The sequence below is a fragment of the Capra hircus genome, chromosome 10, assembly GCF_001704415.2.
Source record: "Capra hircus breed San Clemente chromosome 10, ASM170441v1, whole genome shotgun sequence".
Lineage (NCBI taxonomy): Eukaryota > Metazoa > Chordata > Mammalia > Artiodactyla > Bovidae > Capra > Capra hircus.
In genome coordinates this window covers 18,606,930-18,631,474 of record NC_030817.1, presented here as the reverse complement: position 1 = coordinate 18,631,474, position 24,545 = coordinate 18,606,930, and the positions used below count along the sequence as shown (strand labels likewise).

At 46.8% G+C, this 24,545-nt stretch overlaps 1 protein-coding gene across 2 annotated transcripts in view; it reads right to left on the bottom strand.

Moving 5' to 3' along the window:
- The window catches only part of ZFYVE1 (zinc finger FYVE-type containing 1), a 44,872-nt gene continuing 21,346 nt past the window's right edge, over window positions 1,020–24,545 (bottom strand). Inside the window, exons 3-12 of one of the 2 annotated variants that reach the window (XM_018054006.1) lie at window positions 23,759–24,263; window positions 19,143–19,357; window positions 10,413–10,519; window positions 7,991–8,099; window positions 7,353–7,450; window positions 7,149–7,266; window positions 5,621–5,791; window positions 4,734–4,914; window positions 4,142–4,255; window positions 1,020–2,706 (exon numbers count right to left, since the gene is read on the bottom strand). In XM_018054006.1, the coding sequence (XP_017909495.1) occupies window positions 2,474–2,706; window positions 4,142–4,255; window positions 4,734–4,914; window positions 5,621–5,791; window positions 7,149–7,266; window positions 7,353–7,450; window positions 7,991–8,099; window positions 10,413–10,519; window positions 19,143–19,357; window positions 23,759–24,263 (1,851 nt within the window). In that variant the 3' untranslated portion in view covers window positions 1,020–2,473. Of the gene's footprint in view, window positions 2,707–4,141; window positions 4,256–4,733; window positions 4,915–5,620; window positions 5,792–7,148; window positions 7,267–7,352; window positions 7,451–7,990; window positions 8,100–10,412; window positions 10,520–10,628; window positions 11,174–19,142; window positions 19,358–23,758; window positions 24,264–24,545 lie in introns of those variants that run through there. The other variant, XM_018054007.1, reaches the window with a different exon arrangement.

Sequence of the window (24,545 nt, the reverse complement as noted above, 5' to 3'; positions counted from 1 at the left end):
ATTATTCCCTTTTAATTCTTAGGACCCTATGAAGCAGGTGAAGATCACGCCAATATACTGAGGAAAAAAAACTGAAAAGAAAGCAGTTTGCCTAAGGTCTGCTAATGAGTGAGAGCTAACAAGTTCTCCTCAAGAAATCTATTTGAGACAGAATGGACTTTTTACTTTTGCCCTGGAAGTGTAAGATCTCCTTAAACCTAATTTTCCTACAGGTGACTTCTGAACCCATCTCCCTGCTTGCTCCTTCCACCCACCCACCTGCATTCTTGGCCTCATCTGAATTTAAGCAGCTGCCGCAAAACCAAGATGAATACTGGGTGTGTAGGACAAAAAAAAAAAAAGAGAGAACTTTTGGTTATTTTGATACCGGGTTACCATCTTCTCCTCTCCTGGTCTGACTAGTGTGAGAAAGCAAGTTCGGAAGACTTTTCTGTATCTTTCCTGTGTGGTCCAGCAGACACCATGCTCAGGGGTGGCCCCATACGACAGGACAGGAGACGGTGGAGAACAGTTGTTCAACAGGAGCTGAACAGACAGAGCAAGGCAGGGGAGAGGATCGACACCAAAGGGCAGATAGAAAAGGAGACGAGTCTCTTCCCAGTGTTTCCATAGGTCACTAGAAACACCTAATCTCTTCTGGGAGAGAGCATTCCCAGGGAATAAACTGAGATATTTACAAGTAAAATTCACCTCTCACTTGGCTTTTGCTCTGAAAAGCCACCAGCTTGCATCAACTAGGGGACATCCCTGGTGGCTAAGACAGTAAAGCGTCAGCCTACAATGCAGGAGACCGCGTTCAATCCCTGGGTTGGGAAGATCTCCTGGAGAAGGAAATGGCCACCCACTCCAGTATTCTTGTCTGGAAAATCCCAGGGATGGTGGAACCTGGTAGGCTCCAATCCATGGGGTCACAGAGTCAGACACGACTGAGCAACTTCACTTTCTTTCATTTTTCATCAACTAGAAAGAGGTAGCAAGATGATACTGATGAACTTAAAGGAAAGAGGCCACAGTCCATATTCCGCAGGAAAATTCCTTTATAACGGCGAATTTAATCATACACAGTACTAGAGCAGGCCTCAGTCACTGGGCCACAGGAGGCGGGAAGGAAGCAGGTCTGAGAGGGACCAACACATTTCCAGGGCTCACATCACAGTGACACGCCAAGAGTGACCACCACGTACCTCCCTGAAGCTTGGCCCACCCCCCAATTCAGTCAAGAACTGTGTCACTTCAAATTCTTCGTTTTTGGCCATTGACGATAAAATCCACCATGATGACAGTATTTCAGCACAACGGTCTCTTTCCAGTCACGACAGATATGGATGTCCCAGCTCTTGAGAAACAAAAGTTCATGTGACTTCTCTCGCCAGGACTGGAGAATTTTTTCGTAATGATCCGCTGAAATGTTTGTATATACTTTGAAAAAACCACTAACAGTCCGTTCTGTGCTCTGTTTCCCTGGAAGATTTCTCATGACCACCCCTCCAACAGCTCAAGGGGTCGTGTGTCTGGGAATAAAGAATTAAGACACTTCAAAATAAGCAAGAACCCTAGTGCAACACTCAGTAGATGGGGGGCTCGCGGGGGCTGGGAGGGGAGGGTGGGAGCAGGTGCTCCGCTGCTGGGCGGGAAAGCCAAGTGGTGGAGCGAATGGAAGCATCGACAAGCAGGGAACACTGCTGGGGAAGGCCGTCTCCTTCCGTGCCCGGCCCTGCTCGAGGGCCATCACGCCACCTGCGCTTGGGGACTCCTTGGGTCCAGGGACCCTACCACACCCTCCACCCGTCCGTGACCTGCACGCGAAGCTGGGTGGTCTCTGAAACAGGCCAAGGCCAGGGATTGGGATCTGACTCTGGAGGGCCCAGGGAGCTCCCCCGCAGGCCACCCCCAGCAGAAGGTCCCTGGGAAGCTCCTACACTGGCAGCCGAGGGGCACGAAGGCTTCGAAGGCTCGGAGAGAAGCGGCAGAGGGAGACTAGCGGTGCAGTGGCCTTGGGACCTGGCTCGGTTTCGTGGGGAGAAGACCTGCTGCCCGCTGCCCCCAAATCCCTGCTGGGGACGGACCGCGTGGGTGTCCACGGCCAGTGGCAGCCTGAACGTGCTCCACGTTCCTTTCGTATGTATATACGGGTGTGCATGTGTGTGTGTATATATATATATATATATTTACGTACTTATTATTTTTAACTGAAATAAAATGCACTGGATTAGAGTTCATTCCCCTTTGCTCTAAGCTGCTTGGGCCGCCTGCCCTGGCGGGGTTCACACCTTCGGGCCCGCCGCCCGGCTCGCCCCGGCTCGCTGTCTGTAGCCCCCCACCCGCCACCCCACAGTGGGAAAGGGGCCACCGGGACGAGGAGAGAGGACACACACCGCCACAGGTGACCAGGAGGAGGGCCTACCTCAACGCGACCTCATTTCTAACCCTGAGAACCTAAGGAATTGTGAAGGACTCGGAGAGGGAGCTGGGGTTAAAGGTCACCGGGCTTTTTATTGCAGTTAAAGCAGACTCGGACAGGATGGTCCCAGCCTCGCGAGGGGACAGCCCGGCGGTCGTGGGAACACTCGTCGCAGAAGCCCTGTCCGCAGGCCCGGCAGTGGTGCTTCGAGAGCTTGACGCTGAACTCCTTCCGGCAGCTGTGGCAGTGCAGGATCTCGTGGTCTGGGACCCAGTAGGCCGGCCTGGCCGCATCCTTCACCAGACCTGCGTCACGGAAGGGGCCATGACGGGCGGCACATGCGGGACCCAGCACCCCAAGTCCCACCGGGCGAGACGCCAGCGGCAGACACTTCACTGGCTCACAGTCTTAGCATGCACACATCACCCCCTCCACCAGGGCTCCCTCACCCCCTACCATGCAGGTCAGGATGTCTGGCACTGATATGTGCCTATCTATTACGTTCTCCAGGTGAGCCTAAACTACGGCTGAATTAAGAACCACCGGGGCAATGGTGAAGTTCGGGCTTTGGCTTCATCCCAGTTCCACTGAGCCTGAGTCAGTTAGCTGTGGGATTGACAGGTTCCTTAGAGTCTCAGGGCCTTGGGTTTACTCATCTGTAACAACTCACCTTCAAAAGCAGTTACAAGATTACAAGAAATAAAGTGTCTGATGAGCTGGGACCCAACAGCCAGTGAGTGCTCAGCAGGTGAGTGCCTGTTAAGCACAGTTGGCAGGTTCTGCCAAGGGCGGCCCCTGCCCCTCCTGGTCACCTGAGAGCGGATGCAACCTGAGCCTCCAGGATGGATCAATCCATCTATTTCTACACTCTCAAGTCAAAAGCTTGTCATCAGCTCATTCTGTGAGCCACGGTGATTAAATCTGATCCAAGCAATTGTCATCACAGCCACCCAGGAGCCCTTGGTCTCTCCCCTATGAAGGGCTGGAATGCCCCAGGCCCAGTCACCTCTGCCTAAGCCCTCCACACACTGGCAGGTTTCCCTTCATCTCCCTCTTCCCCTCCTGGTTATAAGCCCATCCCCTCACATCAGGTGAGTGGCTCTCTTAAATCTTAAAGGAATAACAGCTTGGCTGGTGTGGCAGATTGAGGCCCTGCCCCCTCTCTCAAATCTAGACAGGTTCTGTGACTACAGCAGACTCTAGTGGAAGAGTTAGTTTCCAGGTCCAGGCCTGTCTCAGAGCCTTGAGGCACTACGTAAGGAGTCACTAGCACTGGAGAAAACACGTGCAGAGGTGTGGGGAATACAGGGAATAGGGGTGAGGGGGAAGTTCTCATGAGCCCAGCCTTCGAGACATCCCTGCCAGGCTAGCCAGCATGTGAGGTTGGCTTGGCCCCCCAAGATCCATCCAGCTGCCATACTGGAAAATCCAGCAATAATTCCCGGCAATGCCACTTAGAGAAGAACACTTGCCTTTCCTGTTGAGACGTGACTGTTTTAAGCCTTTCCACTTTCAGGTGGTTTATTACGCAGCAATAGATGGCCTAAGAGGACAGTCTCCAGGAATAGACATGAAACCACCAAGGTATTCAGCATGAAGCAGGGAAAGTAAATTCTCAGTCGCGTCCTTGCTGCCCAACTCAATCCAGGTCAGCAGGCTGACAAAACGACAGCCCAAGGCACGGCACTCCGCGAGCCCTCACCCACGTACACCGCACCCGAGAGGCACTGCCAGGCCCACCTAGTGGTATGTCAATGGCTGTCACCACGGCTCCTAAAGTGTTCTGCACGGCCTCGCCCACCTTCCGAGCGATCAGCGTCCCACCTTCGTCGTCCCCCTGTGCCTCAGTGACATCTGCAGACAATGGTGAAGGAAATGCCATCACCTCCGAGTCATTCCCCAAATGAGAAATTCTAGATGCTTCTCCCAGGGCACCCTGTGCCATTCTGCAAGGGTGGCAAGGGTCTGGGCTGTGGGCACCCACACCACAGCCAGTGAGGTCTGCCACTCCTTTACCTCAGGCCTCTGGAGCTATTTTATAACCTTCCTTTACAGCGGGCCAGGAGCATGACCTAGAACCTCCTCCAGGAGAAGACTCAGTCTAAGCCTATGGTAAACATAGGACAGCTTTAACCCTTCCCACCCAAGGAACAGCACCCCCAGGACCCAGTTAACAAAGAGCTTAGAGGATGCCTGGGCAAGACTAGGGGAGCAACTGCTCTCACAGTGAGGCGGGGAGGAGCAGGGTTGGGCAGGTGAGAGTCCCATTCCCAACACCCAGTGCCAAGGAGAGGGTCCCCCTCCACCTTGCGGCTCCTGGGCCCCACGTTACCTAACTGGGAATTCCTGGCTTCGTAGCAGTTGTCACACACCCGCACGGGCGCAGGGCCCCAGCCCCGCTCGGGCACCGGCCGGGTCTTGGATGAACAGCTGTCACAGAAGCCCTCCCCACAGGCCCGGCAGTGGTGCTTGGTGTCGTTATCTTTAAAGGACGTAGCACATTTGTTGCAGCTCTGGTCCAAGCCCAAAACAAACAGAGAGGCAGGCGTCATTCATGTCTGCTCAGCTGAGAAAGTCAACCCAGGGAGCCTTGAGGGTCATCTGAGGACGGCAGGGCCCTGATGGTCCCAACAGAGGGGACCTAAGACCTCCAGCCACATGGAACCCCCTACTGGAGCACAGCTGTGATCAACACTTCCTTCCAAGAAGTGCTGGAAAGGCACCTCACACCCACCTGGCCGAGTCACAGGGATCTCAGGAAGGACTATGTAATTTCAGCCATAAAAGCAACGAGGATTCATGTCTTTCACAGCTTCTCATGAGCCTCTGGGACGCTGAGGAGAACACGTCTCCTGTCACAAGCGTTTGGGCCAAATCTGAGGGCTCCCTTGATGTGGGAGCCGTGAGGTTTGTGTATCAAGCTGGGGGTGACCCTAAATGACCTCTAAAGGCTCCCTTTCGTCCACAGTCTATAGGTATGACCTCAGACATTTGACCAGTAACAACTGGCTCTAGTGGGAAAGTAAACTAAAATCTACCACAACGGAAACACTCAGAAAATAACAGGGGAAATCAGCAGACACGCTTTCCAACACTCTGGAAGCTCATCCGGCTGGGAGAGAGACTCCAAGCCTTCCTTGCAAAACAAGCTAAGGGCAGGGCGAAGCAACACAAGGAGCATGGGCTGTGCCAGGGACCCAGGGCATCCTGCCGCCATACCAGGATCTGGGAGTTGGGCCTCCAGTAGGCAGGGGCGATCTGGTCTGTCAGCCAGGACGTCACAGCCTTGGTGGGCCCGAGGCTGAGCTCAGACACCGACTGAGCCATGAAGTTCATCCCGTCCAGGAGGCGCTGGGCAGCGTTGTTGTTGTCCTTCAGAAATCCATCGGTCTGAAAGGAAAACGCAGGCTCCCATCACATTCTGAGTGACAGGAGTAAAGGGAAGGAGGGAGAGGGGTCTCAGGTGAGTTACACAGCCAACTCAAACCACAGATTCCCTGGCAGAGAAGAGCAGGATCAGGACAGAATCCCTTTGGCTTCTAAGCAACATCATACGCTATGAGTCATTGCTGATACTACTCTTCAAGATGACCACAGGACTTTTTGCACACCTATTCAATTCAGAACTTATTCTGCTTGTGAGATATACAACCCGGGAAATAAAACAATCCTGTCAAGAGGACACCTCCTCCAAGAGGTCTCCCACCCCAGGCTGGGTTAGGATCTGTTGCTTTAGGAATCACCCAGGAAGGGGAACACCACCCCTTATAGAAAAGAGCTTCCCTGGTAGCTCAGATGGTAAAGAATTTGCCTATGATGCAAGAGACCCAGGTTTAATCCCTAGGTTAGGAAGATGCCCTGGAGAAGGCAATGACTACCCACTCCACTGCTCTTGCCTGGAGAATTCAATGGACAGAGGAGCCTGGTGGGCTACAATCCATGGGGTTGAAAAGAGTCTGACACGACTGAAGCAAACAACACGTAGAAAATCGCTTATCTTTCTTCCATGAAGGGAAAAGGCTTTGGATGTGCTGTGATTGATGGGTAATTCCAAGTGTGAATCGTGGTTTAATCCAGAATGAAAGCACTGTATCACTGCCTCATAAATAGATTTGTTTTTCCAACATCTTGAATTTAAAAATCCAATTCAAAAACAGTAAAGGTCCATAGTAGTTATATTTCTTAGAATATACTTCAAGAAGAATATACTCCAAAACAAAGAAAAGGCTTTCTTACATGAAGATGGTCACGATAGCATTTTCTTTGATAATAAAAAAATCATAAACAGCATGAATGTTCAAAATGAAGAGAATGGGGAAATCAAACTATAACATTAGACAGATTATTACACAGTGATTACAAATGAAAATCATGAAAACTGAAAGCAATATGGAAACAAAGCAAAACTGTTGTACAAGAAAAAAGCAGTTAAGTGGCACATAAATTATAATTGTATCTATACAAACATACATACGGAAAATGAGTGAGGAGAATATACAGTTTTATTTGCTAAGGCGGTTTAACTATATATCAATTTTTAGTTTAAGTCGTGTTTCTAATATTTATACAAGAAACGGGAAAAAAATGAAGTGTCTAGAACAAAAAAGGCACTCCAGATCATAGCTTCCTAAACCACCAATATATTGAAATTCATGATTAACCATCATTGTAAACAAGTTCCACTTTCCCATACACAGGAATAACTGGACAACCCGAAGAGAAAACAGGAAAATAAAACAGCTCTTACTCCAGGCCACACGTGCACAATCTCTGTCCGCACCACCGTATCCACAGGATCTTGGTTCCCAAACCAGTACTGCCGGCTACGATAGACCACGCCGCAGTTGGGACATTCGATCACATACCTACAAGGAAGGCAGACAGATACTAGAACCCCACATCAGAGGCCTGGAGAGACAAACAGACCCAAGTGCCAGCCACTGAAACTCACCCAGACCAGGCATATTTTGCAAGACCCATCCAGGGGGAGTCAGTGGAAGCAGCCGTCTTGGGCACCACGCTGACTTCATTGCCTCTCTCGTAGCAGGCCTGAAACACGGAGCACTGTGCCAGCTTCCGCTCTGTCCGCCAGACCCCCTGGCCTCTCCACACCCCTGTCCAGCCCCACTGCCTGCAAACCAGACCTGCTGAGGGTTTACAGACCCTGGGTTTTAGCAGAGCAGAGGAAAGTCTTTCTCCAGAGAAGCCAGTGCCCTGAATGATTATGATCTGAATGTGTACCCGTTCCAGGGGCCCAAAACTGAGCTACAAATTCTATCCCTGTCATAGACAGGAGAAATCCATCCAAACTGGGTTTTTGAAGAGCAATTTCACTCTTAAGAATAAACACTCAGTGTAGTAGATGAACCTGGTATATAGGTTCAACAGAATAAGGGGGGGATTTAAGCTTAAAAAATGTAAAGCCCAGGGGCCCCTGGCAATGGACATGAGTTTTTAATGGCTGGAGACTCAATTTGAATGAATATCAAATACTTTGGGATACTGTCAAGGGTGGTCCTGAGCCAGTCTTCCCAAGAGGGGAGTGTAGCCAGCAAGCCAGCTGCTGGAGGAGAGGCTGGGCGGACTCACCTTGCAGGTGAAAACCCGGTTATCATACTGGTGGGAATATCTGCAGCGGCTCTTGGCTTCATGAGGTACCCCTTCTTTCCCGTGATTCATGCTGTTCTTACATCCAGCCCTGAGGGAGGCACCAAAGCTGACATGAAGCTGCTAAAAGGAGCCAGGGCCGCTTACGCACAAGCATTAAGCCAGATGCAGGGGCAAAACTAGACTCCCTGTTACTAATTGGGCCCCAAATACGGAGCAGAGAGACAGCAGTTTGTTTTGGAAACTTAAGGGCCTCTCTCATACTTGCAATCAGCAGTGCTACACAGGTAGTGTACCTATTACTCTTGCATGAGGAGAAAGGGCCAAAAGGGTATCTCTTCTTGGAAAACCACCAGGTCCCTCAATAGGAATGGAGGAGCCAGAAGACAGCACCTTGATGAGAGATAAAACCTGAACAGCCTTCAGGGAACTCAAACATCCCAACAGCATGAAATAAGAAGTTTAATCAGAACAGGCCGCCAAGATGCAAAACAAAACCTGACCCTCAAATTCTGACAACGCATTAAGAGGAGGCTTAAGCTGAACAAGAAAACCTTCCAAATGAACAGCGAGCTCTGCTCTCCTGACAATGCAAAACCAGGGACCAGGACTTTAGAATTTCACTGTGACAGAAGGGAAAGCTCTGGAAACCCTGGTGAGGCACAGTTAGAATGGGAAAGTGATGATGATCCAACAGAGTCTAAGCCTCTCTTGCTGGGCTCATGGGGCCCGCTAAACGAAGTCACACTGGCAACGAACATCCCTCTTTCCTCTCTAAGACAAGCCTCAGTCCTCCATAGCACGGACTGTATAATCCAAGGACCAAGTCCTTGTTACAAACTCAGAGCAAACATGGTGGCCCAGAAGGTGGCCTATAGGTATCGATGCAAAAAGGCGATTCATAACAGAAAAGGCTCAGGTCTCCCCGTATGGGCAAATGTGGAGGACAGGACCAGAAGATGAAGTGACGAAAGCAGTGGAGAGGTGGGCCAGTGTCTGCCAGACACAGTCTGCAATCTGACCCCGACACACTGCATTTAAACCCCCAGGCTGCATCCAACAAGTCGCTGGCCCGTGAGTGAGTAGCTATCAACAGTTCAAATTAATCCAGTGAGCCTCAGTGTGTGGTCCCCATTCAGCAACATCAGTATCACCTGGGAACTTAGCAGAAGGGCAAATTCTCAGGCCCCACGTCAGACCTACTGAATCAGAAACTGGGAGAAAGGCCCAACTACCTGTTGTAACATGTCCTTCAGGTTTTCCTGAGGCATGCTAAAATTGAGAATCACTGCTGTTTTCTCCTGTAACAAAGGGCCACCAGCATGACCCAGGAGCCGGCTGGAAACACAGCATCTCACCGAGACCTGCTGATTCTGAATCTGCATTTAACAAAATCCTGAGGCGAGGCATACATAAAGTTTGAGAATACTGCCCTAACTCAATGTTCTCAACTCAGCTACACATCAGAGTCACCTGAGGAGCATTTTAAATACACCAATGCTGAGGCACCACCCCAAATCTGGTAAGTGAGAAACCCTGGAGGCAAAGCCTAGGCCTCAATCATTTGGAAAGCTCCCTGGATAATTCTAAGGTGCTCTAGGCATCTGCCCTCATCATGAAAGGAATCCACTAGGACCGATACCTACCCCAGTGCTGTGCACACAGTGAATGGATGGAATGACTAGAATTGAAAGCTCTGGTAAGAGAAACACAGAAAAACAGGCAACCTAAAGCTTTCCATGCTTTTGCTTTTCTGTGCTAAATGCTTTTGAACTGCGGTGTTGGAGAAGACACTTGAGAGTCCCTTGGACTGCAAGGAGATCCAACCAGTCAATCCTAAAGCAAATCAGTCTTGAATATTCATTGGAAGGACTGATGCTAAGCTCCAATACTTTCGCTCCCTAATATGAAGAACTGACTCATTGAAAAAGACGCTGGTGCTCGGAAAGACTGAAGGCAGGAGGAGAAGGGGATGACAGATGGTTGCATGGCATCACCGACTCGATGAATATGAGTTTCAGCAAGCTCCAGGAGTTGGTGATGGACAAGGAAGCCTGGCGTGCTGTAGTCCATTGGGTCGCAAAGAGTCAGATACAACTGAGCGACTGAACTGAACTGAAAGCTTTCTGCAGTGATAGTTACTCAAACCAGTCAATTTCACATCTAAACAGGGTTGGAATCTTCAGGGAATTCTTCATAACCATGTGTCCTGGAATCCCCCACAACCTCAAAGTGTGGTCCTTGGACCATCAGGCTCACCGGGGAACTTGTTGGAATACCCTATCTCAGGCCCCACTCCATCCTTTAGTCACAGTCTAACTTAAGCAGATCCCAAGTGATCTGCAGGCACAGGGAAGTCTGTGAAGCACTGTTCTGAGGCTCTTTTCCCACGGTGGGGACTTACCCGCAGCTGAGACACAGGGAGGAGCAGGTGAAATACTCGTCTGGAAAAAAGGAGCTGTGTGCCATCTGGTCATCGGGGATCTCACCACTGAAGCGGTCACTCAGAGCCTGCGTGGAGGGAAGGTGACATGCGAAGGGCCTCAGCAGAGAGCTCGGAGCTCTGGGCATTCCACTGCCTGCCTTTCTAACATGCCCTCACTGCTGGCTTATTTCTTACCGGTTCTGCAGCTAGAAGCGGGAAGCCAGCGACTTCTGCTCCTTCCCCTCCACCTTCTTGGCCTGACTTACACCAATCCTCACCACAGGAAACCTCAGAAAGAACCAGCCCATTTCCCAAGAGCTCAGAAGGAAGTTACTGTTCTCTCCTAATGACCTTGGAAGTTATAAACACGTCACACACTCCACCGGTCATTCAAAACCACCAGGTACTGACGAGTGCCCACTTCATCTTTGCGAAGCTGGGAAAGAAAGCGACACTCGAGAAGGTGGCTTGGCTTGAAGTCAGAGGGAGACAGAGCTCAGAAGTGCGCTGCGAGTTTTCTGGGCGTCTCCACCAGTTCTAACCACAGACACTCACTGGAGTTTACTGGCCACAGAATTATCTCTATGTAGAAAAAAGGGTTATCAGCCAAAAAGCAAGGAGGAATTATTCTAGGTATTGGAAGCCTTTTATCAACTACAGTAACTAACCCAAAAGACAGCAAACGGCCAAAATAAATGCCAAAAGATAAAGGTATGTGAAATAACAGACTGAAATTTTTATGTTTAAAGGAAGCTTCCATTTTTAATCCTCTTTGTGTTCACTACTTTATATTGAAAGTATTCTTCAGGCTGATTGATTGGTTTTTTTTCCCTCCAAGCCTTCAGTCATATGCAGTGGAAAAAGTCATATGAATTAAATATAAATAGGCTTTCTAGGCTTCAAAAATTATTAAATATTCACAGTTCCTAAGTCTCAACTCTTTCTGTGGCAGCCAGGCACTACTCAGGGGAAGAGATAAAAAAGTAGCTTTAAAACAGAAGGACAAGATGCTACTTTCTTTAGTAAAAAGGTGAAAGAAATTTTAAGATGAGATTCGGAAAAGGGGCAGGTTAGGTTCTAAACTAAGATTCTCGAGTTCTAAACGGAATTTCGCTTAAGGACACTTATTTATTAAAAATCCTTTTCCTTTTTCCCAGTGAAGCCTAATACCCTGAGTTGTAAACCAAGTGTTTTCAAAAGCACAAGCTCTCAGTGTTGAGTCAGGTCAGGTGTTCAAGACAAGAGTAGTGGCAAAGAGTGTGGCAGACTAAGGGTGTGGGACTCACCCATGTGCATTCAAATTCAGCTCCTGGAAAGATAATGAACATGCCCACAAAATACCACCTGCCAGTGACGGCTGACCAAGTGGCAATCCCTGACTTGGACCAAAAAACAAAATCTAAGGTTAATACATATACGTCCTTTTCTCTTGGTAGTAATTTTGTAAAAAGTAACTAAGGGAAAACAAGTAAGATTTGGAGACAGACTATAAAGGAATATACATGTGAATATTAAAGAGAATTAACAAGACGCAAACCCAGCAGAGTCAAGCCTACACCATCCTCCTCTCTCCTACTTCTGTGTAGGACCTATCCTTGGTCTCACCTTTTCCATGAAGCCTTCCCAACCACTCTAGGAAGATCACACTTTGCCTTCTCAGAGCACCTCCTGTCCTCAACATCTGAACCAGGTAGTGAGTGATGAGGCAAAGCTATAAGCCTGACATATGTATCCCATCTCCCAGACTAGATCACAAATACCGAGAAAGGAATGTACTACCTCTGGATCTTCCTCTTAGTCCAGCACACATCTTAACAAGTACTCAACTAGGACTTCTGCAATGAAGTGCCCCAGCACCAAGCCCCATGCACACACCAACTTACCCATCCTCTCCTCCTCACCTTGGCCCTGCCTCTGCACTAGGTCTTATCCCACACCCACAGGCCTCTCTAATTTACGGCTAACTACTCACTGATTGGCCAAATCACTGATAACTCTTTCTGTATTTCTCAAACAGCTGTGTTTCTCAAACAGCTGTGTGCCTAACCCTCTGGGGCTAGCTGGTGGGCAAATAGAGCATCATCTTCCTAATTTGTCAATTTACTGAAAGATTTGGGGAGGAAGTTTTTGCTTTATTTTTTGGCCACACCATGCGGTATACAGGATCTTAGTTCCCCGACCAGGAATTGAACCCATGCCCCTTGCAGTCAAAGCACAGAGTCTTAACCACTGGACCACCAGGGAAGTCCCAGGAAGTTATTTTTACATAAAAAATAAACTTGGGTATAGCATGAAACCAAATGGAAAATTTGCATAAATGTGAGGACCCCTCACAAAAAATTTCATCCTGTAGTTGGTAGCTCTTCAAGTGCCTCAATTTCCTTATCTGTAAGATGGGGGTGGCTAGTACCACCTTCCTCAGCAGGGGTCTCCATGGATTACACTGTGAAGATCAAATGAAGTTACTCCATTGAGCACTTGGCATAGATTGAGAGCTCAGAAACCGTGAGCTACCACGATTAATATTTTTATTTTTTACGCTGAGAATTCTCTAATTTTCTCCTTCAGATACGCTCACCAACTGACCCAGCCAACAGAAGGGATATAAGAGCTTCTCTCCTTTCCATGACAGCTCCCTAGTCTTCATGCCTGGTTCCATTTGTGGGTGAATATTTAGCTGCAAAAAGATGCTTAAGTACCAAATGCAGTGTTAAAATAAGAAAGAAAAAAAAGAGAGCTAAATAAGGAATGCAGAAGCTACTAAAGATGTATAAAGAAACCCAAAGAAGAGCATTTTTAGCCATCGGTTTCTCTTTTAAAAAGGTAACTGAAAGGATAACCTAAGTAATACTTTTCCTTAGGAAAAATATCAAATTTAGCGTGAATCCAACAGCTGGGTTGAATTCAGAAGGCACGCCACTCCCCAGTAAACGTAAAATTGCAGCCCAATAATAGTGACAGCAAAAGGTTTCTTCTGTTCAAGTGGCCTGATTCACTTCTCCGGAAGATCTTCAGAAAAATGAGGACATTTCTGAGTATCTCAAGGCTTAGCACGAAGCAATCTGCAGCCTGATCGCCATGCAACGAATCCCCAGAGAACCTCCATTGTCATCGGCACTAGACAACTGTTGGCTTTTCTTTGCCAAGGCAACAGTAACTTCTTATGACATCAGAAAGAGAACTCCAAGACCAACCAGCCTTACCTCTTCAGATGCTGGCCACCCATCCTCTCAAATGCTGGTAACACAAGCATCTTATTTTTCTCACAACTCACTGAAGAGCCGGCAGTCGGTGATGAATCAGACCTTGACAAGCATCAGGAGGACTTACATGAATCCAGAGTATGGGAACAGGACTTCCCTGGCAGTCCAATGGCTAAGATTCCATACACCCCTTACAGGGGGCACAGGTCTGACCCCTAGTCAGGGAACTAAGATTCCACATGCTGGAGGATGCAGCCAAAAGAAAAGTATAGAAACATAACAGTAACTGTTAAAAAAAACTTGATGCTCATGTGTTTTAGATACAAGGGTAAGGAGACACTCTTCCTTCCTCTATAACCTGCCTGTTTCTTTCCAGTGTGGACATTACCACCTAATCCATATACTTCATCTCTTTCAAGAATTCCAAGTCTCACATAATTCCAGGGTTTCTTGTGCTCTCTCCCTCCTGAGGCCCCAAAGCCATAAGAGGCAGGGAAGGACCTTTCCTGAGAAAGCTTGGGAAAGCATTTGAGGTCAGTCTGGAAAAGGCTGCCTGGAGACTAGATGATCTTGAAATTTAGCTGCCTTGACAACAGCACAGCTCTTACTATCTAACCTGTAAGCTTCACTCCAGTCATCAAAGGCTAGCAGTGAATTTTCTAATTCAAAATGGAGACTCTTATGTAATCCACAATGCCACCTCCCCCCCAAACATATAATAACTTCGTAAATACTTAACAGGTGCTTCCTGATGTGACAGAATTAGAGAGTCAGAGTTCCTACATTTAGAGATTGGAGGCTAAAGGAGGTATTACATAAAACCTGTAAGAATCCAACCTTAAAATGGTTCTCTCCATTATTCATAACTGTAAATACAGGCAACAACAGTTAATTCAATATTCTATTTCCTTGGTCAATAGGGACCTGAGCATCTCTTTTCTTTAAACAGACTTACTTCATCAGTGAGAATGTGCTCTGCTGGTAGGTATCTGAGCTGTTGCTACTGTGGAAACTGAGCAAACAAGTGAGAGGTTAAAACGTGAGAAAAATTCCCCTGGAGGAAAAGAACTGGGGCTTGGACCACAGCGAGGCTAAATGGCAGGAAGAGCGACCAGATCAGCAGAATGAATGGGAAACAAACGGGCAGGTTGCTAGAGCAGAAAGTGACTGAAGGTCTTATATATACACACACACACACACACACACACACTCTACAACTCCTCAATCTTGCTCATTCATCACATTTCCTGTTCAATAATGAACATGAAAAGAATATGAGGAAGGAAAAAAAGATTTAACTTCTCTATGATCTGACTTATTTAGGGAGAAAATGTATACAAACATTACATACATATATTTCTGTATGCACTGAAGAAGCACCAAAAATTTCTGGAAGCGTATGTCAGAAAGTATTATAACAGTTATCATACAGTCAGGGGGACAGGAGTGAAAGGGACTTAAATCATACCTTACTATTGGAATTGTACTATTTGAATCTGTACTATTTCAATCGTTTATTACAAACACATATTGCTTTTGCAACTAAAAAAATAACTTTTTAAAGTAATCAAACACTCATATACAACTTATAAGAATGTTCTTTCTAAAGGCAACTGGCAGTATGTATCAAGAACCTTTAAAGACGACCCATCTTCTGACCTTCTTAAAAGTCGAGTAACTATTGAGAAGATTTAAACGCACAGACTTGGGAGGCAGACTACCAGGTTCGAATTCCCCAGCACTGGAACTTCCCTGGTGGTCCACTGAGACTCTGCGCTCCCCATGCAGGGGGCCTGGGTTCAATCCCTCGTCGGGAACTAGATCCCACATGCTGCAACTAAAAAAGATTCCACGTGCCACAACAAAGACCGAAGATCCCGAGTGCCAGGCTGCAAACTAAGACCTGGCCCAGCCAAATAAATAAGTGAATATTAAAACAGCAAATTCTCCACCACTCACTAGACAAGTCATCTCGGGCAAATTAGCGTACTTCTCTGTGCCTGTGTTTCTCAACCTCGGAGTTGGTATGAGGATAAAATGAATGAATTCAGTCAGAGCAGAGCACAGAACATGACATCAGTAAATACTCCACAGAGAGGGTGGCCAGCAGCACTGGGAGCTGCAATTCACCCGAGGAAGCAGGCAGAATGTGGGCAATACCTTAGGTACTCAGAAAACACAAGGAAAAATGGCAAGTACTATTAAAGTAAGGGCAGCACTACTGCATATAAAAAACGACCCATCCATATAAATGAAAAAGCATGCAGCTATTTAAAAAAAAAACACATGGTTTTATAGGATATTTAATAGCATGGAAAAAACGCTAGGCTTCAACACTCCATAAAAAAAAAGCAAAGCATATAAGTGCACATAGATACATCACAACCCCAATTCTCTTTTTAAAATAAGTAGCAAAGAATCACATAATGCCCCATTTATCTATTTTTTGCACACTTAGTTTGCTTTTTTTCTTTGCTATTACCAGGATGTTGCCATTAACATCCTCATATAGGTCTCTGTGTTCCTGTGGAAGAGTTGCTTTAAGGCCAATTTCTAGAAATGACATAGTTGGAATATACATTAAGCATTTCTTTATACTACTGCATTTCAAACTGGCTGTACTAATTTTACCTCAACCAGAAGTTTGTAAGAGTTTACAGGGTTTCATATCCTTTTTGATATTTTATTGCCAAACCTGTCAGTGTTCACCTTTGCATGGTGGTGGTCTTACTAGAGGGTTGAGATTTCTTTATTTGGCCATCACAGTCTTGCCTCACAGTGCACACAGTGCCTCTCAATTTTCCCAAAAGGTTTATACATTTTTTTCTAACAATACTCTGTGTATCTCATGTAAAATAAAGAGAAAATCACAGAGGAAACAAAATCATATAAATCATACTAGAATATATCCCAAGCCTTCTTAAAGTGTTTCCTCAGGGAGTCAGTAAGGAACTGGACAAGGTAAAGAATAAATACCAGTGGAGAAAGAAAAAAATGGCAGAAACAGAAAGTCAAACAAGCTACTTTGGCACTGAGAATTTATCTGTTTATGACCATCCCCACTCTTCTGTTCCAAAAAGAATGCAAGGCCACTTTAAAAAAAAAAACACAACAACATAAAACAAAAAATAAGTGGACAAAAATAAATGGCCATTATATTATACACTGTTATGAACTATGAAGACTTCTGTTAAGAGTATTTTAACAGCAATAAACCTCTCCTAGGTCAGTTTGCCTAATGCAGACCTTAAAGGTAGCTTTCTATAAGTGTGATTATCAGAGAATGAACAACTTCTAATTTAAAGAAGGTTAAAAACAACCAAAAAAATACAAAACAATTTTTTCAAGGATCTATCTGACTAAGTTGCAAGACCCCAGAGTTCCCTGAGGAGAGCCCCAAACACAAGCTTAAACAGGTAACTCCATCCCATGGACAGAGCCGTGGGCCCACACCTCAGTACAGCACAGACCCTGCCTCAGAGAACAGGAAATACAAGATCCAGGTAAACTCTTGAGGCCAACAGTTACCAAGAGTCCTCAAAATTCCAGCTGACCAGGCTCGTTTTAATCACAGAAAGTTTCATCAATCATATCACCTCATAAAAACACAGTGTAACTCTTTTTCTCAAAAGTAACTAACAACACTAACAGCAGAAAAGGCCCTGACAAACTGGCCTGGAGGAGGACATCCAAGATGCGAGGTAGAACCCCTGAGCGAACCCCTGAGCACGGCTTACTGCTCATGGCACCTGGTGTCCCTGAAGGGCTTCTGTAAACACTAAGCTAGGTCAACTTTGCGAAAACCTAAGGAACTCTGTAATGCAGCCATTGGCCTAGTTGTCAATAGTCTTAAGGATCAGATTTTACAGCCCTTTGTATAACAGTACAGATTCAGCCTCCATTTAAGAATGCTCACAATATTTGGGTGTAATCTTCCACCTGACTACCTCTAAGCCATCACAAGGACATGTGTGGCCAGTCATGTCCGACTCTTTGTGACCCCATGGACTTTAGCCTACCAGACTCCTCTCTCTGTGGGATTTTCCAGGCAAGACCACCGGAATGGGTTGTCGTTTCCTCCTCCAGGGGATCTTCCCAACCCAGAGACTGAACTCGTTATCTTCTGCACTGGCAGCCAGATTCTTTACCGTGGAATCACCTGGGGAGCCCCTGAAGAAGGATACTGTAAGGGCAAAGATTGTTGTCTATCTTATTCTCCACGGTTATTTCCAGCACCTCAAACTCTAACACGGAGATCCACTCATTTATTTGTTGAATGGATGAACGGACAAACTAATTTCCTAAGACCAAGCAACACGTAAATGGCAGAACTGGGATCCCAACACAAGTCTGCCTGCCTCCAGAGTCCCACGTTTTTCTAGTCCAATCAGGATACTATGAGATGCCACAGACTAGGAAGCTTATAAACGACAGAAATTTATTCCCCACAGTCCTATAGGCTGGAAATCCAAGATGAGTGTGCTGCATGGCAGCCTCCAAGCGAGGGTCTGCCTTCTGGTTGACAGATGGTGATTTCTCAGAGTGTCCTCACTTGGTGGAAGGGGCTAGGGAGCTTTCTGGGGCTCCATCTGTAAGGGTGCTAAAGTCACTCAAGAGGGTTCCATTCTGATGACCCAATCACCTCCCAAACCCCTGGATATGTATATTACTAGTACATGTATACTAATTGGGCATTAAAGTATTTCAAGATGTGAATTCTGTGAGGTTACTAAACATAGCCTTTAGTAACCACTATGCAAAAACCATAAACTTGTCTGAGTAGTAACTTTTCATTCCCTCGTTTTTAACTTTTCATTTTGATGTAATTTCAAACCTGTAGAAAAGTTGCAAGAATAGTATAATGAACTTCCATATACAGTTTACCCAGATGCAGAAATTGCTTACATTGTGTCCCACTGCAAACCTTTTAAACTCCATGGATGAAGCAAATCAGCATATGTCCAAAGTCTGTTCCTGGGTCAACCAGGGCCGGCCTAGCTTTATGCAAACTGCTTTTCCTATCTCTTCCAGTCTCGGGCTCTATGCCCTAACCCTCAGGGCACCCTCAAATCCCTAGCTCAAGTCTTCATGTCAACACTGTCCTTTCTCCAAATCCCACACTCCCAGCACTGCTCCAAAGACCCTGTTCCCTTCCTGCTCCTCTGCCCTCCGCCTGCAGGCATAGTAACACAGAGGTGTATACAAAGTAAACCTGGAAACGGAAGCAATCTTGACAGGAACTGAGTTGATATCTTTATTATAAAGAATGGTCAAACAAGGTTTTTCTCCAAGATGAGGGCCTTTTAATTATCATCCGAGATTCATGTTCCTGGCAAGAGGACGCCATTCAACAGGTAACACACTCGACTCATGCCCTTCCTTTCACAGACCCTCTCTTTCCGGCCCAGGTTTCTAATCACCAGCACTGACAGAAGCTGGAGAACTGAGTGTCCTCACCACCCACTGGTGCCCCAGTGAGAAGCACTCAGGCCAGAAACCAACTGACCTTCAGGGCTTTGAAGATGACGCCCGGGTGCCGGGGAGAACGGGTGGTGTTGTTCTCCAGTTGCTGCTCCAGAGCACGCCGAAGCCCAGAAAAGTCAGTGGGAGGGTTGTAGGTCCTCGTCCCCTTGTAGTGAATGGAACTGAAGGCTTCCGGGAAGCGGCCCAGCTTCCGGAACCGGTCCTGGATGAGCTTCTCCGGCACCTCGGAGGGGTGATCTGGACAAGCGGAAACAGGTGTGTGAACAGGGGCCTTTCTTTAACAAAAAAAGTCTCCTGTCTTTCATTATGAAAGGAATATGTGGTGCGACTCTGTAAATATAAAGTACATAAACAGGCAGAACCGCTCTATGCTGTTGGAAGTCAGGACGGAAGGAACTGCCTAGAAGGAAGCACGAGCAGGGCTTTCTGTGAAGTGGGTGCTGGTGGATCATGGCTTGGTATTGAAGTCACAGGTACCCTCAGCTTGTGAAAGGGCTCAGGTATACACTTTTGATACAACGTGCACTTTTTGGTATGTGTGTTACACTTCAAGGAAGTACCTTTAAAAAAAAAAAAAGAATCAGTCATTTATTTAACTTTTAATATTTATGTATTCAACGGCTGCAGCAGGTCTAAGCTGCATCACGAGGGATCTCCACTGTGGCTCACGGGCTCTCGAGCTGCAGCACGAGGACTTAGTTGTTCCACAGCATGTGTGGGTTTCAGTAGTCCAACCGGAGATCGAACTGGAGTCCCCTGCATTACAAGATGGATTCTTAACTAGAAGTGTCTTTTTGTTTTTTAATGTGCTCATTGTAAAAAATCCAAACATGTCAAAGCATAAAAGGAAAGAAACGTAGGTCCTCTACTTCCTCCTACTCTTCAAAGGGAACTATAGTCCGGTGATTACCCTTTCAGATTTCTTTCCTACATAATTCCCAACACATACGCGCAACTTGCTTTCATCACTTAATAACATGCGGTAAGCGTGTGTCCTTGTACACTTGATACACTGTGAGATGACATCTCCTTTTTAACAGCTACACAGTCTTCCATCCTATGGATGGATTTCACCAGTCACCTTCTAATGAGCATTTAAAATAAATAGCTGCTCTGGAAGCACTGGTCTTATGCTGGTGAAGTTGCAGACAACTGCCAACGTGTGAGGCTATCAGCCTTCCCGTAGTTTCTCCAACATTTATCCAGAAATTTAGGGAGCACCAGTATAAACAGATTCAATAATCATTTTGGAGATAAAACTTGGAAGGACTTTTGGGTTTAATTTCCTTTAATATTTTTTTAAACCTAAATTATCTTATTCTTTAGAAACTAGATTCTGTGCTGACAAAGGATTATGTTGCTTTTAAAATGTATTTTTTTAATTGAAGGATTGTGTTAATTTCTACCAAACATCAACATGAATCAGCCATAGGATTTACCTATGTCCCCTCCCATTTGAACATTTCCTCCCACCTCCCTCCCCATCCCACCTCTTTAGGTTGTGACCATGCCCCGGTTGGAATTCCCTGAGTCATACAGCATAATTTCCTTTAATATTTTAACAACAAAATCATTCCAATTAAACACTGGAAATATGGCTTTAGCTCAATTTAAAGGTACGGTCATCAAAGAGAAGTAGCCAAAGTTCTGGATCCAGAAACAACTCTGGATTCAGAATCCCAATTTTGCAGCCTACTAGCTGGAACCTCCTTGGTTACATAACCTAAGCTCTCTAAGTTCAGTTTCTTCGTTTGTAAAATATAGCTGCTGTTGATTGACCTGAGTAACAAAGATACATTAAGTCTGCACTTATTTTTAAGAAAATGTTGGGACTTTCCTGGTGGGCCAGTGGTTAAACCTCTGCACTTTCACTGGAGAGGGCACAGATTCGATCCCTGGTCAGGGAACTAAGATTCCATATGCTGTGTGACACAGGCAAAAAAATTAAAATGTTTAAAAATTTAAGGAAAACAATGTTATATTTGTTATTCAGCTTTTATTTAAAAACAAAACAAAACAGGCACCTGGCATAGTGCAAGGCATAAAGCAAAAGAAAAAAAAAGGGGGGGGGGGCTGTTTCCGTAATAGCTTAGTGGTGAAGAATTCGTCTGCCAACGCAGGAGATACAGGTTCGATATCTTTTCCGGGAGGATCCCACATGCTGCGGAGGGGCAGAGCCTATGCACCACGACCACTGAGCCTGCGCTCTGGAGCCCGCGAGCCCCTGCGCTCTGGAGCCCGCGAGCCCCTGCGCTCTGGAGCCCGCGAGCCCCTGCGCTCTGGAGCCCGCGAGCCCCTGCGCTCTGGACCCCGCGAGCCGCAGCTGCTGAGGCCCTCATGCCCCAGAGCCTGTGCTCCGAAGGAAGAGAAGCCACTGCAACGAGAAGCCTGCGCACTGCAACTAGAGAGTGGCCCCGCCAGCTGCGGGCGTCTAGAGAGAAGCCCATGCAGCGGCAAAGACGCATCACAGCCAAAAATAAGTAAGATTTTTTTTTTAAGTAAAGCCTATGGAAACAAAAAGTTACCTTGAAAGGCTAGTTATTTCAAAACCCTCAACAGGAGATTAGACCTTCCCCTCACCAAAGCTGTGAAGACCCAAAGTGGCATAAAAGTGCTAATCACAGGAGGTATCCTAGACCCAGATCCTTCGGATTCTAACTCCTTAATATGGTCCCAGTGTGTCCACTCCCTGCCTGCTGCCCTGCCCTGGCTCAGGCCCCATCACTCCTCATCTAGTACTGTGGTAAGCTCCTGGCCACCTCCCTGCCTCTTCACGTGCCTCTCTAGTTCATCCTGCAACAGGCCGTGGGGGATCTTTTTGAAAATACAGATCTGATCACATTAACTCCCTCCTTAAAATCCTTCAAGGGATCTTGTCATACTTGAGACCTAAATCAAGGCCATCCATGCATGATCTGATCCCTGAGTGTGTCCACTATTCCCTCCCACACAATCTAAGCCTCAGACACGCTGAACCTCTTCATTTAGCAAGTATCTGATGACAGCCCCCTGTACGCCAAGCACTCACTCAGGCTCTTCAAAAGCAACAGTGAATAAGACAGGCAAGGTTCCTGCCTTCCTGGAGTTTCCATTCCAAGGGGAAAAGATCAAAAACCAGTAAGCACAACAAACAGGATGATTTTGGAGAGCGGCAGCTGCCCTGATGAACATGAACAGGGTGATCTAACAAGACGGGACCACCAGGGTGCAGGAAGGACCATCTTAAAGGAGACACTTGGCAAAGGCTCCGAAGGCCTGAGAGTTGAGCTGAATTTGAAAGAGGATGGCTGGCTGGAGGAAGCTGTGGGGGTTAGACAGAGTAGCATGTTCAAAGATGGGAACTGAGAAAAGTCTGGTAGAGCTAGTGGAGGGAGTGAAGGGTAAGCAGAGTTCAGAGACAGAGGCAGGAGTGAGGACACTATAATTAGGAGTTTAGATTGTATCCTGATGTAATGGAAAGCCATTGACAGGTTGGAAGCAGGAGTATGACGTGACCTAAAGAATAAGCTTTTAAAAAACATCACTCCCCATCCTTTGAGGAGGATACATTGAAATCGGCAGGAACAGAATCCAGGAACTCGGTGTACAAATACCTACAGTTCCCTGGATACAACAAGCTCCTTCAAACCACTGCAGGTTCATCTTCCTAGACCATCCTTCCTCCTCTCCTCTATGTAGCCAGTCTCTAAAGTTCAATGTCACCTCCTCTTTCCTAGATACCACAAGGACATGTACAGTGTCCCTCTTCTGCACACTCACGGCTCCAGGAGCGACACCCACCACAGAACGGAACACGTGTGGCCTCTCCAACTAGACTATCAGCTATTCGAGGGTGGGAATTGTTTTTTATTTTTTCACTTTGGGGTCCTGGCAGTCAGCACGTGACCTTGTGCACTTAATACACTTTGTTAACTGAATGAACGTTCATAATGAAACTGCTTTTGGAGCCAACCCTGTTGCCCCCACCTGCATCCAATCACCGTCGCACCTGCTCTCTCACCCTCCCACTCGGGCGATGCTCTTGCTTCCTATTTCTCTAAGAAAACAGAAACAATAAGACAACTTCCACCACGTCTACTTACTTACCCGTAATAGTGTCCATATAATCTCCCTTCTCTCCTGTTGTTACAGATGAGCCGCCCACGCTCCTAAAGTCAGCCCTCCACCTGTGCATCACTCCTGCTCTAGTGAATCATTCTCACCAATACACAAGTATCTGCAATACCTCACGTCTTAAATTTCAAAAAAGGGAAAACTCCTTGAAATCCGACATTAGCCTCCTGCTGTCACTTATCTGCTTCCCTTTATAGAACTCTGTGAAAGAGATCAATATACTACCTTAAGTTTTTTCCTTCTCTTTTCTTGATCCCACTCTGATCAGGCCCACCATCCCTGGCAAACGGTCTCACCCAGATCACCAAGGACCTCTGTATCGCCAAAGCCAATCAGCAATTCTCAGTCCTCATCCTGCCCATGAGCAGATTCTGACATGGTTGATCACGCCATCCTTCTTGAAACATTTCCTTATGTCTTGCCCAGGCAGAAATTTTTCTGGGCAATCTACCAACGCCAAGTCACTACTGCAGCCCAGGGAACCCAGAAAGGTCAATGTGTGACAACCAAAGCCCATATACTTACCAGAGCCCAGCAGCTGGGTGTGCACAGTCTCATGGAAAATGATAACAGCAGGGCCCAAGGTGGACAAGGGGACATCCAGGCCACAGCGGGCAGTGGTAGCCTTGAGCTCCTTAGTGAAATGTTTCAGATAAGCTTCTGAGGCATCCCCAAGGAACTTGAAGAGGTCATTGTGCAGTCGGTCTGCATGAGTTCGATAGATGACGAGGTCTGAGATGGCCAGGACCTTAAGCAGCAGCCGTGTTCTCTGGCTTAGATTCACTGTAGCTCCCAAGAGCCCTTCCGTGTCTATCACTGCTACTTTGTGGACTGGGTCATATGCTGCCCACACTCCCACAGTGCAGGACTCCTGGGCAGGGGAGGTTTTGAAGACTTCTCGGCCATAGAAGAAAGTGTGGTTGAGGGTATGAGACTTCCCATCCCCAGTATTTCCAAAAATGGAAACCACTTTCAGATGCTGATCAGGTTTGCAGTCCAATTTCCTAATGAAGTCCTCTTCATTTGTTACCTTCCCAAAAAAGGGGGGAGGGAGGGGAAAGACAATGAAATACGAAAACCACAAAATAGCTAGAAACACCTGCCAAGAATTAAGTGCTTGCCAAGGCTCCTCAACTGACTTGTCAATGTGACAAGGAAAAGAAGTCTCAGGATAATACCTCTCACCCAACACTTACCCCTGCTGCGGCTGCTAAGCCGCTTCAGTCGTGTCTGACTCTGTGCGACCCCATAGATGGCAGCCCACCAGGCTCCCCTGTCCCTGGGATTCTCCAGGCAAGAACACGAGTGGGTT